A 17,596-nucleotide genomic window follows, 5' to 3' on the forward strand; every position below is an offset into this window, starting at 1 on the left:
CTCCCCAAATCCCTTATAGCTCTTTCTCCCACAATCAGCTTGACAGCAAATTTCTTGGTGACTCACCTCTATGGAGTCACTTCAAACTATTCCACACAGTTTCCCTAGAAACAAGCACACTGTTTCTTTCCACCTTCACATTATGGTAATTTTAATTAAACTGTAAGTCAGCTTTTGTCCCTCCTCTGCTCAAGCCCTCCCCATCCCAGTGACTAACCCAGTCAGGGTAAGTCCATATACATGCCTGCAAAGGCCCACATACTCTCTCCCCCGTCCTTCTCTCTGACTTCATCTTCTGCTCTGTGATGGTATGCTCCTGCCTCCCTGACCTCCACACTGGCGCTAAGCCAATTCCAAATCATAGGGAACCTGTAGGAGAAAGTAGACTTGCCCTATAGGATTTCCAAGGCTGTAAATCTGTAAGGAAGCAGACAGCCTCATCTTTCTCCCACACCGCTGACCCTGAGCTGCCAACTCATCAGTTAGCAGTCGAGCACCTCAACGCACCATCTCAGATTGTCAAGAAAGCCTCCACTTTACCATCTGTCCACTAGCTGTTCCCTCCCTCTGGAATTCTCTTCCCTTTTAAATCCACAGAAATGAGCAATCTCACCTTTTTCAAGTTCAACTATGATCTTCTTAATGAAGCTTTACCTATCACGCCAGGCTCAATCCCTACACAGCCCACCTTTCACATCCCCTCCCTGCATCGTTTTTCTTCATAGCACATTTATATGACATGTTTCATACAGCTTACCCATTAGAATTCAAGCTTCATCCAGGCAGGTGGTTTTTTGTTTTGTTTTGTTTTTAAAACCATTTTATTGGGAGCTAATACTGATATATCATTATCATTCAATAGTTCAATCACATCAAGCAGTATTGTACAATTCTCTTTCCTTTTGAATTTCTTGTTATCAGCTCCAAGTTACCCACCCATCTTCCCCGCTGTATGCCCCGAGAACCCTTATTTTATTTGCTGTCACTATAGGTTCATCAATTCGGGGTTTCCTAGACTGCAAAATAGAAACACATATAACCAAAGTTCAAGCAGGTTAACCCCAATGACAAAATACATCTAGGATAAACCCCAAGATGAGAAAAAAGCAACAACAACAACAAAAAAACCCAGAAAATGTTGAAAACCAGATCGGGCCCAAGGTACTTCAGAGTGGGGAACAGGAGGGGTGGGGCGGAATCAAATGACAAGGTTTTAACAGTTCAACTCAGATTTATCATTTTTGTCTTCTATAGTCATCTTCCCAATGCACTCTGTTTAGTAACCACTGTCCTCTCTCTATTATGGACAGAGGGAAAACACCAGAGGCTTACCTCCTATGTAGAGCCAACATACGTATCTTGGGCTCCCTCTGTCATCTATCACCTTCTGCAAACAAGATTCTCACAATTTGGGCTCTAATACTATTCTCTCCTTCGGCTTCAGATGATATGATTTACAATCCTTGGGTCACTGATGTTGGAGTGCTTCTTCCATGTGGACATAGTTGGCATCTCACTTAGATGGCTGCTTGTTTGGAAATAGCCTTTAAGACCCCAGACACTATTTTGTCTGATAGCTGGGCACCATCTAATTTCTTCACCCCACTTTGCTATAGCAGGCTAGGTGGTTTGGGCTATTGGTTTACTGACTTGTTTCTACTGCTAAGAACAGCAAGTTCATAATGGTCACTTATAAATATTAGCTTAACAAACACTTGCCATGGATTTAACTGCAACTCATGGTTGTCCTGTGTGTGTGCAACCGAACTGTGCCCCAGAAGGCTTTCACTATGCAAGCAGGTCTTCAGGCCTTTCTTCTGAAGCGTCTCTGCAAGAATGTGAGCCTCCAGCCTTTCACTTAACAGCCAAGCACGTTTATCTCTCACACTACCTAACACGACACAGGTCAGCAATTCTAAACCCCCGCTGCTCCACAGGAGGAAGATGGAGTTTTCTACTCCCATGAAGAGTGATCGTCTCAGTAACCTACAGGGGCAGTTCTACCCTGACCTACAGGGTCACTGTGAGTCAGAATTGCCTTGATGGGACTGAGTTTGACTTTTCAGTGTTTACTATGGCAATAAAGATACTGCCTCTCTGAATGAATTGCACCACGTCAATAATCAGTGTATTGGGCTTGTTCAGATTTATGCACGCACATAACTGAGTCACAGTAAGCAAGTAAGTCAGTGGGGGTGGTCAGGAATATCTTGGTGCACTGAAGCACAAACAGCTAGTTGGAGCACAGTGCAGAGGAGAGCAACACTACCCAGTGAATGCAAGCTGGCTAGAATCTCCGTGGCCATGTGAGCAAACTTGATCTCTCCAAGAGACTGACCGTTTCATAACCAAGCACACAATAGCACTCGTTGTTATTGGTAGCTGCTGTCTAGTTGACCCCGACGCATGCAGACCACCACCCTGACCCCGAGGGTGTGAGCAGAGCTGCACTCTATTAAGATTTCAAGGTGACGACCTTTCCGAAGTAGACTGCCAGGACTAACATCCACCGCACCTCTGGGTGGGACTGGATCACCGTTTGGTTAACAGTGCAGAAGGTAACCACCTGTGCCACCTGGGGATTCGTCAATAACATGTAGGCAGTCAGAGACAGCTACTTGTGTTTGGATACAGACAGAACAAACAGAAGACAAGCTGTTTGTCATGATCGGCTCCTTGATGGCCAATTACCTTCTGAAATTTTTTCATCTCTCTCTTCCTTGGTTCTTCATTACAGTACAGGAGTGAGGACATAAGATAACATATGGCCTGCCTCTTTCACATATGCATTGAGTCAACAGAGACGAGACAATATCAAGAAATTATAAAACAGTTTGCACAATATGCTAGTCTCTTACAGTAACATGGGTAACTGACTTGCCTACAATATACACGCGGTTCTTCAAAACAAAACCAAACTGATGACTTATCATTATGGCACTTTGATAAAAAAGTAGGTCCTAAAACATATTAAAGAACAAACAGAGAAAAATTGGCCTTTTAGGGCTCAAAATGAGCAAAAAAGGGACAATGGCTTTCTCTTGATGCTTTCATAGAATACAATGGAAAACAAATATAGACATCGCCAGCATAGCAACTGCATTATGCAAAGTTCATAGTCAAGAATATTACTTCAAAATGTGTCCACTTATCTAGACTCTTGGATATTTCAGATAGTCCTATTTTAACACCACAAGGATAATCCAAGATGACTTATTAATAACACACATGTCAATAGTAGGCTGTGATGTAAATGAGCAAGCCCGTTCCAACCATCTCTGTTCTGTTTTATTACAGCATTTATTAAACCCAAATAACAAAGTGGTGAAGAATGACTTGTCACACAATTTATTAGAGTTGATGGAGTGTAGACAGTCTTTTCAATAAGGCTTTAACACACTGTTATGCACCACAGTACATTATTAATGGAAAGAAATGCAAGAGACTTACATCAGCTTTTCCCCCAAGTCATCCTGACATTAAATTCAAAATCAATTCCACCCCACGTGGCAAAGGTTCTGGGAGAAGATGTTAATTTGTTTGTTGTTTACCCAAAGTGAAGTGCATCCTCCAGAGCAACCATCAGGAATCCTCCATATCCCACTGACTTGATAATCACACTTATTTTGGAAAGAGGGGAGGGGTCCCAGGAAGCCGCACATGCAACAGGAAGATAAACAACATGTGCCCTGGTTCACACCTGACGAGAGAAAGCAATCTAATTTTCTCTCTGAGTGAAAGAACACTAAGGACAGCCGGAATGCAAATCGTGTGCTGGGCGTCTGAACTACTCTTCCCAATCCCAAGTATCCAAATGGAACTAATTCGCTCTGGAAAGGGTATTACATAATTGAGCGTGGTTGTGCCAGGATGAGAGGTAAGCCTCACACTGTGAAGAAAAGAAACATTCCGTACAAATGATAGGGTCACCTCACTCAGCAACCTCAATCTCACAAACGCGCCAACCACGATGTAGCATTTCACATTAAAGAGACACACAGCCAAATCCCGTCAGGACCACCTACCTCCAACACGGAGCCCTGATAGGCACAAGCACCTGTGGGTAGAAACAAGACAAGAATTAGCAGGAAGGCATGAACGAAGCAATAGGCACTGCCCCAGCAGGCTCACAGCTAAAACTGCATCTAAACACATCATCAGGTACAAACTGCTTTCTTTCCAAAACCTTCAAGGCATGAATATTCTTCCTCTGGGAAAATAACCCCACACACCAAAGCATCATTTCTTGGGTACACATGAGGGAAGAACATGCCATTAAAACTTGGTATCTGAATTTGCAAACAAATGTATTAGTAATGATATCCTATTAGCGCAGTGGATACTTTCCCCATGATACGTCAGCAAAGCCTCCAAGATCCGGTCTTAATTCACTGACTTGGGCTTATCGGCCACCCTTGGTTTACACAAACTCGCCGACCCAACCCAAGAAGCCGCCTTAGTTTATGGAAATACATTTTCCTGTCCCCATGTCCTTGCTCATTTTGGTTAACGCATTTGGTCTGTTCAAGGTCCTCAAACTTGACCCTGCCTCTCTCGTGAAGCTTTTCCAGCCCACTAGACGATGCTCTTCCTCCTTCATGAACCTAGCCCTTTGTGCCTGTGTTTGCCATTGGAGAATCCACGCTAGCCTACTTCCTGCAGCGTCCTTGCTAAGATGCTTGAATTTTGCCAGTGGAAATGTTGCATCTACCCTACAATACCACACTGTATACTCATAGGATAGATCAGACATGTGTTTCTTTGTCTTCCCGCCTCACATGCAGTACACATTTATTTAGGTATCTAGTAGCTCAACACAAAATGTCCATTTTATTCTTGAAAACTGTGTGCTCTTCTTAACAGAGAATAAGGAGGCCTGGTGACACCATGGTGAGCCTGCTTTGGTGCTAACCACAAGGATAGTGCTTCAAAGCCACCAGCCACTCTGAGAGGACGATGTAAATGACAGACTTATGAGAAACCTACGGGGCAGTTCTACCGCGTCCTGTATGGCCACTGTGGGTTGGGATCAACTCTTGGGTAGTAGATTTGGTTTGGGGAAGTTGGTGTCAGCTATTATTTTTTTTAATAAGATCCAAATTCACTGCCATCATGCCAAATCCAACTCAAAGCAAACTTATAAGGACAAGGTAGAGCTGCCCCTGGGTTTCCGAGACTGTAACTCTTGGTGCGTAGGGTTGCTAACTGCGAGGTCAGCAGTTCAAAGTCACCAGCCACTCCCAGTGGGGAAACTATTGTTCTTTGAAGAGAATTCTTTAATAGAGCTCCCCCAATCTCTAAGACTCTTTTCTTTTTCCCAAATTTCCATCCAACCCTCTAAGACTCTTTTCATCCTCTCTCCCTTCCCCAGCATGGACTGCCCAAGAACTGGGATGTCTTGAGAATTTTCATTCATTAAGTGTCAGGAGGAAAAAACAACCAACAACCTTGTTTCTAACTGGAAAAGAGGGATGTGGATGGGACAACAGATATTCTAAGTTATGTACTCACTCACTGCCAGCAAGTCCATTCTGACTCATGGCAGCCCTATCTGACAGGATAGAACTGCTCCTGTGGATTTCCAAGACTAACTCTACCGAAATAGAAAGTCTCGTGTTTCTCCCGCAGGTAGGCTGTGGTTTTGAACAATGGACCTTGCAGTTACCAGTCCAGGGCATGGCCACGACACCACCAGGTCTCCTTCTAAAGTATCATAAATCTATGACGGGTTTCATATTTGAAAGCAATGTAGAAGCCTCCTTTTAAAAATATCTACACATTTTCACAATCCATTTTAGAGCAGCATAACAGGTGTCGGTTTTACATAAAAGCAGGTGGGCAGTGTGCTACCGGCTACTCACTCAGCAATTGAGGCTGCAGAACAGACTGGAATAGCGCATACCCGGCAAGGCACCAGCAGGCCCTGACAAAGTGCCACAGTTGGTTTCCAAATAGATCATGCCTTGAGTCTCAAAAACATTAACTACTCAGGAACTGGCTGGTCTACCTTCTCCACTAATACCGAAATTAAAGACAGCCTTTAGAACAGTGGTTCTCAACCTTCCTAATGTCGCAACCCTTTAATGCAGTTCCGCATGTTGTGGTGACCCCCGACCATAAAATTATTTTCGTTGCTACTTCATCACTGTAATGTTGCTACTGTTATGAATCGGGCGACCCCCTTGAAAGTGTCGTTCGACACCCCCAAAGAGGTAGTGGCCCAAAAGGTGAGAACCGTCGCTTTATAGGAAACCGAACGGCTATTTACACTTGACGTTGAATCAAAGGATCTCTGTGGGAAGATTTACTGAAAGGACGCTTGTACACTTGACATTCAAATAAAAAGGAATCTAGGATAAAGCCTGTTCTGAAGACTTAGTGTTTCAAGATATGGTTGTCATAAGAATGGGAAAATAAAAACATCTATCAACACAATTCCATTTCTAAATTCCTGAAATGTACGTGCTTAACTATAGCTGATGCTGTGAAATGCTATGAGAAGGATCATCATTTTAGAGACCATTTAGCAAAAGTTAAATTTCAGGATAAACAAGCAAAATGTAACCTTTAGAATGAATTCGGCCATCTTCAGCTTATTGTTCTCTGCCCTCCTCCATTAGCAAATCGTTCCCCAAAACAACTCCTTTTCAGAGCTCCACAAGAAATCACCCAGAAAGAATCAGGTGACCCATCCTAAAGCCTACTGTTTCAGTGGTGAAGAGCCATTGTAAACTCACTGCGGTATGGAAACTAAAGCAGCATCAAGCGTGACAACACATGCCCACTCACTAAAGCCAAGCATCTCCTAGAGACACAATCGAGTCAAAATGCCTGGTGGCCGCTGATAAATGCCATTATTGGGAAAAAGAAATAACTCAGTTTGGGTTGCTTTTTGGTGTATTATTCCAAAAGAAATCAGCTTGACCCTAAGAGCTTTCCTAAAACAGAATAGTTCTACCCAGAAGGCACGCTGCCCACGAGTCTCCATTAGCAGAGCTTCCGAAACCTCATTTCCACTCTCCAGAGACAACAAAGCATTCCAGTGCGATGCCCAATCCTATCAAACATTTATCACCAGCCAACGCCAGGCGGGGTCATCCCGGGCAGGCGGAGCCCTCCCAACCCAGGGCGGGTTTCACACCCACCACCAGATGACAGCGAGTGTATGGGTGTGGGTGGTGGGGAAGCTCTGGCTCAGCCCAGTGGTTCACTCATCAACCCTTTCATTTCATATGGAAACAGAGGGGCCCTCTCCATGCCACACATCATCATGTTTTTCCCTGAAAGAATACTGAATGGCTGCACTCTGAATGAGGTTTATATTTAGGGCTCCACTTGAACTTTAAAGGAAGCATGGCACCAGGTGAATAGTGGGAGATTCTGCAGCTCCCCAATAAGAAACAAGCCTTCTCTTAAGAGAAGACTGGGGAAACATATATCATAGTCAACTGGGAGTAAGGGCTCTCTGACCACAGGGCGTGGCAGATTTCAGGGCACAAAATGCAACTGAGGTGCTAGTTAAGCTCTAACCCCTGCCAGCCAGGGGAGAAAGGGCATTGGAAGGCTCTGCAGAGTGAAGTATTTAAATACTACACCCGAGAAGGAGCTAGGACCTGAGCCGCTCTGCACCCTGTGGTTTGCTCATCTCCTGCAGGTCTCACTGACAACATGGTTTTAAAAAAAAAACTACCCCCACTGCCATCCAGTCCTGGCGACCCTATAGAACAGAGCAGACCTGCCCTGTGAGTGTCCAAGTCTCCAACTGCTTACAGGAGTAGAACTCCCCCTCTCCCTCAAAGTGGCTGGTGGTTTCAAATTGCTGACCTTCGGATCACAGCCCAACTCGTAACCACTACACCACTAGGCCCCTGAAAACATGCTATTCATTATTATTTTAAACAATGTCTGCTTGTATGTCCTTTGGCACGTTGTGATACCTTCTCTTACAAATCTAATATTTTACAATAAATCCATTTTCTAACACTTCCAGAGAAAATGGAATCATTTGCCAAACCAAATCCATTGCCACTGCATCCATTTCAACTCCTATTAACCCGGCACCACGTTTCTCAGACTGCAAACCTGTATGGGAGCACACAGCCTCATCTTTCTCTCATGGAGCAGCTGGTGGATTTAAACCTTTAACCTTGTAAGGGTTAACCACCCACTGCCTAACTCATAGTGCCACCAGCTCTTCTACTGCTCTTCAACCATGAAAAAGGATGACTAGTAAACGGAATGAAATGGAGAAGATACATTCAACAGCTACAAAATGTCAGACTCATTAGTCCAAAGAAACAGCGACGGATATGACTATGATTTGAAGAGATCTGGAAAGCACAGTATGACAAAAACATGACTCATTAGGAACAAGCAGCCACAAGTTGGCACTTAAATGTTTAAGCTTTATGTCGTGTTATAATTCAACATATGGCCATGGGCACTGCGGAACAGTTAATATAGAATCATTTCCTGGATTGATAGGACAACTCATGTCCTGATTATTGCCAACCTGGATTCAGATCAATTAAGAGTCATTAAAATAAAAATAGGCCAACTGTTTTTGAACTCTGGAAAGATTTGGCAAGCTGCTCCAACTCTGCCATCTGGTGGGCCCCTCCCCTCTCAGGAGCCATGTGGTGGGCCCCGCCCCTCTCTGGAGCCATGTGGTGGGCCCCGCCCCTCTCTGGAGCCATGTGGTGGGCCCCGCCCCTCTCTGGAGCCATGTGGTGGCTAGCAGCTGATGACTACTTGTGTCTGAGGAAAACTGAGCGCTCCTGCCACCCAAGTTCCTAACAGTGACTGTGGATGGCTGTACCCGCACTGAAGGATGGGTATTGGGAGGGTTAACTTCCAGAATCCATTCCCCAGAGAGGAATGTAAACATATCATAATGGAATTAAGAACCTTATGACAATACATCATTATCTCACCATTTCTACTAGCAGGCAGTTGTAAAGCCAAAAATGTGAAGTTGCAATTAGTATCTAACAGTTCAGCATTGGGAAACCTACCAAGGACTGATGTGGACATCTCTCTACTACTATCTTATTGATATTAATGATCGCTGGGTATGCAAATGCCTGGAAGGCAGCTCAGGTGCTTTTTATATTTGTTAAAGTCTGTATTCCCCTCACCCCCATTGGACACCAAGGCTTTCTTTTTTTTAAGTCTTTTTTTTAATAAATCATTTTATTGGGGTTCATACACTCCATACATCCATCACAATCCATACATCACAATCCATACATCCATCCATGTGTCAAACACCTTTGTACATTCATTACCTTCATCATTGTCAAAACATTTGCTCTCCACTTAAGCCCTTGGCATCAACACCTCATTTTCCCCCTCCTTCCCTACTCCCCTTCCCCCTCCCCATGAACCCTTGATCATTTATAAATTATTATTTTGTCATATCTTACACTGCCTGACATCTCCCTTCACCCACTTTTCTGTTGTTCATCCCCAAGGGAGGGGGTTATATGTAGATCCCTGTAATCAGTTCCCCCTTTCCACCCCACCCTCCCTCCACTCTCTAGGTATCGCTACTCTCACTGCTGGTCCTGAAGGAATCATCTATCCTGTATTCCCTATGGACACAAAGGCTTTCAAAAGTATTTGTGGAATGAGTAAAAAGAGAGAGGTGGACTATTTTTCTCCAGCAATGTCTTCTCTTTCATAGCATTCAGGATAAAGCAGTCTCTCATAGAAGGGACTCTGCAGGCAATGGAAGAGCCAAATATGCTGATGCCTCACTGCTATCAAGTTGATTGGTTCAAAAGCCCTGGGTCAATCCATGTTGACTCAGGATTATGCATTGGGCTGCTAACCACAAGGTCAGTGGTTCAAATCCACCAGCTGCATCTAGGGAGAAAGATGCTATTTTCTACTCCTGTACAGATTTCAGTCTCAAAAACCCACAGTGGCAGTTCTACTCTGTCACTGCTGATGTAGCCATCAATAAAAGATATTATCTAACAAGTGATTCTTTCCCATGTGTTTTGTGGATGGCATTTATAGGAACAGCCCGGGAGATCGTGGGGTTAACTAAAGCCACGTGGTGAGTGCTAAATCACAGACGAAGACTCAGTCTCAGTTCTCTTAACCTTTAATTACATGATCATTCCCTATTCCAAGCCAAAATGTTCTACCTATTGTAACTTCACAGGATTTCCACAGGGAACACAATTCAAGATTCCCCACTGTGCTTCCCCAGAAAGTGTCCTGGCAAAGAGGCTCTGATTCAGAAACTGCTGTATTGCTAGAAGCTTCTCTCTCTGTGCCTCCTTGTCTTTATTAAGCTCGCCAATCATAGCATTTTATAAGGTTAACACTATGTAATATAACATTGACAATAATTTGCTCATAAAATTTCTTTTTTCTAATGATATAAGCAAAACTCAGAACAAGGAAATGTCAACTGACCACAAAGAAGACATCAAGTATCAATCTCTCTTATTTTGTAGGCTCAAGTTTTGACAAAAGTGATTTAGAGCCATCCCATTTGACTTTTTCATTTGGTAAATGACAGAAGTTCAGTCCAAAAAAGTTAGATGATTCAATCAAAGTCACACAGATAGTTAATAGTAAAGGCCAGTCTACCTACCAAAACCAACCTGACTGCCATCAAGTCAATTCAAATGTAGAGTGAAGTAGAACTGCCCCTGTGGGTTTCCAATGCCTTCATTCATTATGGGAATAGAAAGCCTCATCTTTAAGCTGGTAGCTTCAAACTGTTGCAGTTACAGTTAGCAGTACAACATGTAACACAATAAGTTACCAGGGCTTCTGGGTTTAATTCAAAAGAATGTGATTTGGCAATACTCACTTATCTGACCAACTATTTTTGAGCATCTACTGGGACCAATAGTCAGAAGTCTCCTTAGAAGCAAGGATGCCGTGACTTGGTCTTGCATACTTTGGACACTTTATCAAAAGAGATTGGTCCCTGGAGAAGGACATCATGCTTGGTGAACTGGAAGGAAGGTTATCACAGAGGAAGACAGATTGACACAGTGACTGAAACAATGGGCTCAAACATACTAATAATTGTAGGATGGGATTAGGATCAAACAGCATTTCATTCTGCTATCCACAGGGCTACGGCAAGTCAGAAACAACTTTTTTTTTTTTTAATCAGCACTGAAGATATAGCCCAGAAAGAAAGGCAGGGCTGCCCAGACCACATGTGAGCAAACTAAGAGGGAGAGAGAGTGGACCTAATCATGGCCCACCAAGTCCCAGGAATGACATCCCTGCTAAGAGCAGCCAATGCACAGATAGGACCATCGGGCTGGTCCCACCACAGGACACAACATTCCCTCACTGACCCATAGGGCTATGGGGACAGCACTGGAGACACTGTGCGTAAAGTGTATCCAGTGTGCCCCATGCACAGCGGGGTGAACATGAAGGGAGTGCAACAGGACAGCACGGGGAGCAAAGTAACCAAGTCCGCAAGGACTCCTAAAAATAGACTTCTGACTTGGGGGACAGGGCTTGACACCTCAGCAAACTTGATCAGAAAAGATACAAAATGGCCTGCACACAGACCTGGAACTACCTAGTGGGTTTTTTGTTGCTGTTCCGTTTCATTTGTTTGTTTTGTTTTTCATTTTTGTTTCTTTTTTCTTTTTCTTTTACCCTATGTCTAGCTATATAAGATAGGCAGGACTAACAATCCTAAAGAAAAAACAATGGGATCAGCGGTTCCGGTTCTGGGAAGGGAGTGAGAGTGGGGAACCAACAAACTCAGGGATAAGGGAACAACTAGAGACCTAAAATTGATGGTGTGGAGGGAGTATAATGCCTGGTGGGGTTTGATAAAGTGCAATGTGTCTGGGAGGAATTACTGAGAGCCAAATGGAGGGTGAGCATTATAGTGAGACAGGAGGAAGGTGAAAGGAAATTAAAATAAGATATAGGAGGCATAAGCTATTTATAGAGGTATAGTTATAGGCACGTATATATGTAAATATATTAAGATAGCAGGCAGACTCTGGGTCTCTACTCAAGGACTCCCTTAACGCAAGAACAATTTGTTCTAATAACCTGGTCTTGATACCTTCCTGACAGGATTGCTGAAGAAAAAATGGATGCATAAGCAAATGTGGTGAAAAGAGCAGATGGTGCCCACCTATAAAAAGATATGGCACCTGAGGTCTTAAAGGCTCGAAGTAAAACAAGCTGCCATCTAGCAGTGAAGTAAATAATCCCACATGGAAGAAATATACCAGCCTGTGTGATCATGAGGTACCAATGGATCGGGTATCAGGTATGAAAATATCCACACACAACAAACAATTATATCAATGCCAACGAGGGGGGTTGAAGTAGAGACCCCCAAACCACCTGCAAACAATTGGATAGCCACACACACAGAGAAGGGTTACAAAGAAGGGCAATTCATCCAGGGTGCAGTATAACACCAATGAAACACACATCATTCCCCTAGTTCCTGAAAGGTCCCCCTCCACTACCATGAGCCAGTTCTATCTTACAAATCTGGGGCTCTTACAGATAAGAGTTTTCGATGCATGGAATTCAGGACAGATAAGCTCCTCAGAACAGTAGTGAGAGTAGCAATAGCTTGAGGGTAGGAAGATGGTCGGGGAGGGGGAAGGGATAGAATGAGAGGGGGGGGAACCCATCACAAGGTTAGATACATAGCCCCCCCTACCGAGGGGGTTGAATAACAGAAATGTGGGTGAAGGGAGACAGAGTCCTGTAAGATATGAAATAATAATGTATAATTGATCAAGGATTTACGAGGGTGGGAGGATGGAGAAGGGAGGGAGAAAAAGAGGAGCTTATACCAAGGGCTCAAGCAGAAAGAAAATGTTTTGGAAATGATGATGGCAACAAATGTAAAAATGTGCTTGACACAATGGATGGATGGATGGATGGATGGATGGATGGATGGATGGATGGATGGATGGATTGTGATGAGTTGTCTGAGCCCCCAATAAAATGATTTTTAAAGAAAAAGAAATTATGATGGCAACCTATGTACAAATATGCTTGATAAATTGATGCATGGAATTTTATCAGAACTGTAAGAGCCCCAAGCAGGAAACAAAATTCCAAGGCCACACACTGCTCTCTTAAATCAGTCGTCAAAAAAATGAGGTTCCAGTGAAATTGCTTTCACGAAAAAAATTCACTGTGACCACAGAGAACCTTCCTAGGCGACACCACTGAGTGCACTAACTCAGAGCGAATTGTTCTATGCTTGCCTAGCAGGAAAATACAGACGAAGAAAGTTCCGCCCAGCAGAACTTTGTCTAGTTTTTTTTTTTTTTTGGGGGGGGGTACTGCCTCATAAGTGAGACAGTATGTATCTATATCAACTACAGCTGAAGAAAGTCTTATTTGGTGAACTGAAGAGGTCTGTGTGACGAGCTCTCTGAGCAACCAGAAGAAAATAGCTAGTAAAGCCGTTACCTGACAGTAAGAAAGACTCACGCTTGAGTGCTTTTTCTCCACTTGTCATTTCCTGAGCCAGCAAGAAAAAACTTGAGAAAAATCTTCAAGATCTTTAAACTCTCCATCTTTCACTTTATTCGTAAAAGAGAATCAAATCAGAGGATACCAGATTTGTACTGTGGGACTGATTCGCTTAACTAAACAAATCAAGTCAATGAAAAATGTAAAGTAGCATAAACCAAGTCGATGCCAACTCATGGAAACCCTATAGAGCAGAGCACCTGGTGAGTTTACAGGGGTAGAAAGCATGGCCTGTCTCCCTTGGCACAGCTGGTCATTTCAAACTGCCGCCCTTGAAGTCAGCAGTGCAAATTGTGACCACTGTGCCTCCGGGGCCCCTTTAATGCCAGGCACATAAGATATGATCGGTAAAAACCATCATTCACTCGTGCCTGGTCAGTCTTCATTGAGAGATGGCTATCCAAGGCTCTGAAGCTGGGGGAAAACAACCAGAAGTCCCCCGACCCCCACCCACCCCGCTCCCACATCACCATTTGAAAACGCTGGGAGTCCTTAAACGTTGACCGTGTTATGGCACAGCCTTCCAGAGAGCACACCCCATAGGCTCTTACTAATAATGCCTTTTGCAATTTCAACAGATGTGGTTCTGGAAAAGCGCCTCATTCCAACTGCCCCCTGGTGAGCTCTCCTGGAGAGAGCAGACATTTCTGCCTTTCAGGAATATGATTCTATACAAGAAACCGCCACCAACTAAAATCCTCAATTTTTCTAAGTCACCCAAAAGTTCCAGTGTGGGTGGCCTGGGCTGCGTCTCCCAACTGGTTTATAATTACAACTCCAACCTAGCAGTGTGTGTGTGCGTGTGTGTGTGTGCTTTAAGCATGCACATACTCAGACAATAGATATATTTCTGCACGTCATGCACTATTTGGAGTAAGCTACACTGGCCCCAGGCGGGTTTTTCCCAAGCTTAGAAGACACTGGCATTCGTCCCCGAGGGTACAGAAAGGTGGTAGGGTTTGGGAGGGTTTCCAAAACCAAGCCACTTTCTCTCAAGAAGCCAGAAGGAAAGGGGGTAGCTGCTCTGGGGCTCGAGGTCGGCCGGCGGCAGGGCTGTCCTCCCGCGGGCCTCCAGCGCCCCCAGCTCGGCGCCTGGGACAGAGCGCGCGCCGGCCCCAGCCAGCACCTGGGCAGAGCGGCCCCGCCCCGCGCCCGCGGCCTCGGTGGCTGGGATCTGTGGCCCAGCAGGTGAACGCTTCCCGCAGCTGGATGAATAATGAATGGAGCCGGGAGGGGAAGCCGAGAGCCGGGCGCAGGGAATTAAGCCGTCTCCCGCGGAGCCCTCCGCTCCCCCTCCCTAAGCGCTACCGGGGCGATTTCCCGGGCTCCTCGGAGCCGGTGGGCGCGAGCTCCCAGCGCCTCGCGGCCCCGCGCCCAGCACGCCCAAACTATTTACTTTAGTAATTCATCGATTTGGCTGAGTCCAGATTGGCTTTGGTATCATGGCGACAGTGTCCTCCGTCCTCTCCCCGGGCTTCGGGAAGGATTCCCCCACCCCACCCCCCGAAGGACAAGATGCAGGCGGCGGGGGAAGTAACTGAAGAAACCTAAACTCTCATTCGCCACTTTCTTTCTGGGGAACCAGGAGGACTTGCACCTCGCTATACTGGGGAGATTTCTTTTTGGTAGGGCAATTTAATTATGAAGCACACCTTAAAACCAGCTAGTTATAAAATATCAAATGGACTTTCATTCGCTACTTATCGGGACGAGGAAGACGGCATGGAGGCTTTTACCTGGGGAGGGAGAGGTCATAGTTTTTTGGTTGTTTTGGGTTTTTTCCAGGCGAGGCAAATAGCAATTTTTCGCTCACTTGCTCTTTTTACTCATTTAGTTTCTTTCTCTTCGGAAGCAAGAGGGGCCGGAAAGGGGGCGGGGGGGTGCAGCAGAGAGCGCATGCCACCCACCACTCACACGCCCACAGGGCGAGGGTCGCGAGACGAGTGGGAATCTTCGCAGCAAAAACCCACTCGAGTTCCACTCCCATTCACCCCTCCAAAAACCTCCCACCGGACCCGACCCCCACAAACCCGCGGAGCCGGGCTCCCAGGCGCGCCCTCACCTTCGGAATGATGAGGCAATAGCGCAAATTCCACCACCGCCAGGGCCACCCCGAGCCACACTTTGAAGACACCCATCGCAGCCTCGGCACCCACGCTGGGGGAGCCAGCCTTCGGCATCCAACGAAGGGCTCGCTGGCTTCGGTGCCCCAGGCCGGGGCGCTGGGAGGGTGGCAGGCGGTGCCCTCCGGGGAGATGAGCTGGAGCCTCGGAGAGCGACGCTCACTTCAGCGCAGAGGCTCCGGGATGGGCGCGGGATTCACGTCCCTCCCTGCCGGGGCGAAGAGTCCGCACAGCTCCCGGGCAGAGCAGGACGCCGGCGCGGGCTGAGCTGAGGGAACCGACCAGCAGGGCGAGCCCGGAGGGGTCCAGTTCTGGCCCGAAAGTTGCCGCTCACGGGCTGTGCGGATCTCCCGCGTGTGCCTCCGGCGGAGCCCGTGCGCCCGGGCCCGCGGCGGTGGAGATCCCCGGCACAGGTTCCGGCGGAGCCGCTTTTGAAAGTTGCCTTGACACCCTACGTCGGCGCCGCGTCGGCGGAGGGGGGCGTCCGGGGCCCCGAAAGACCCACCCACACCTGGGTCTCCGCCCCGCGCGGCGCGGCCGCCGCCGCCGCCCGAAGCCGCTCGCGGGAAACTTTGCGCGGCGCTGCGGGCAGCTCCAGGGACTCGCGGGCGCCGCCGCCGCAGCCACGCCGCGCCGCCTCGGGCTGCGCTCCCTGCAGCAGACTGTGCGCACGCGGCGGAGGGGCGCGCGCGGCGCGGCTGCACTTCTCGGCCCCGCCCCTCGCCGGTGTGTGGGGGGCCGCGGGGCGCGGCTGCTCCACGCCGACCCACCTCCCGCCGGGCGCACGCCGCGCCCCGGGCCCGGGCTGCAGGGTGGAGGCGAGCCTACCGGAGGGGAGAGGGAGCCCTCGTGTGGGAAAGCTCGGAGGAGGGGGAGGCTGCAACAGAGCCCTCCGAACTCAGAGCCTCCAGGGCGAGGGAGGCTGGAGACCCACAGGATGAGGCCCCGTCTGGAATCTCGCGTTTAGAGGACACGCGCCCGGGCGTCCTCTGCTTCCTGCCTCTCCTTTGGCTCGGGGTGAAAATGGACCCCGGGGCTCACTCGGCGCTTTGGCACAGATTCCTGGGAGTCACGTGGGGAAGGGGAGACGCGGGGCTCGGGGAAGCTGAGAGCAACCTGATCCCCTTATTCATTCTGCAGGAGTTCTGACTTGGCTTTGTCTGGGGCGGGAACAAAAGTGGTCACACCGGAGGGCGGTGGGTGGGAGGAGGTGACGTGATCCTCGCAGAGGGCCCAAAAAACGCGTTCCTACTCTTCCTTCCCCACCCCCCAGCACTGGGAGGGACCGGCTAGGGGGTGGACGGTGTGCGCTCCAGGCCCTGGTGCAACCCCACCTTCATCCCCCACCGCTAACACTCCTGCAGGACCAAGCGCCTGGAGCGAACCAGCTGGTCCATCTTTTCTCCCTAGGACCGGTCGCGTGGTGGCTTTGAAGATACTGGCATTTGTGTCCTAAAGCCGGGCTTCCCACAGCGAATGCCCCTTTCCCTCGCCCGAAGCAATGCTGCTCTCGGTGTTTCTCCGCGCGGTGGGTTCAGCTGCGCCCCCAAATGCCAGTTGCCTGGAAGTAAATGTCAGGGGGTCGTCTGGGGGGTGTACTTGAAGACCTGCCAGGTCTGAGTTGACGGGAGCTATTTTTATAGGACCAAATAAAAACAGCTGGTCCAGGATTAACTGTTTTATAAGATGGAATTGGTTGCAGCACAAGAGATGCTGACCCGAAGAAGAAACGTTCTGGATCCCTCAGTTGCACCCAAAGGGTGGGGGTTGTGGAGACCTGAACTGCCAGGCTGTGGCTCTGCTAGGGCCCCACCAGTTTCTGCCTCCCAGTGCCACCATCCGAGTACCGCAAGCCTACACCCTGGCTGCACAGGCACCACTCAGAAGGATTTCTTCTTGGAAGAACTCATAATTTGTAACTGGCACCTCCCTGTGACTATTATTTAGCCAAAAGGGGGGGGGGA

General features: G+C 47.4%; 1 protein-coding gene across 1 annotated transcript in view; it reads right to left on the reverse strand.

The window, feature by feature from the left end:
* Nucleotides 1–15,647, reverse strand: part of FRAS1 (Fraser extracellular matrix complex subunit 1) — a 587,299-nt gene extending 571,652 nt beyond the window's left edge. The window contains exons 1-2 of the mRNA XM_075544919.1: nucleotides 15,572–15,647; nucleotides 4,026–4,057 (exon numbers count right to left, since the gene is read on the reverse strand). Coding sequence (XP_075401034.1) covers nucleotides 4,026–4,057; nucleotides 15,572–15,647 — 108 coding nt within the window. The remainder of the gene's footprint in view (nucleotides 1–4,025; nucleotides 4,058–15,571) is intronic.
* Between the last annotated feature and the right edge of the window lie 1,949 nt (nucleotides 15,648–17,596).

Source organism: Tenrec ecaudatus, chromosome 3, assembly GCF_050624435.1.
Source record: "Tenrec ecaudatus isolate mTenEca1 chromosome 3, mTenEca1.hap1, whole genome shotgun sequence".
NCBI classification, from domain to species: domain Eukaryota; kingdom Metazoa; phylum Chordata; class Mammalia; order Afrosoricida; family Tenrecidae; genus Tenrec; species Tenrec ecaudatus.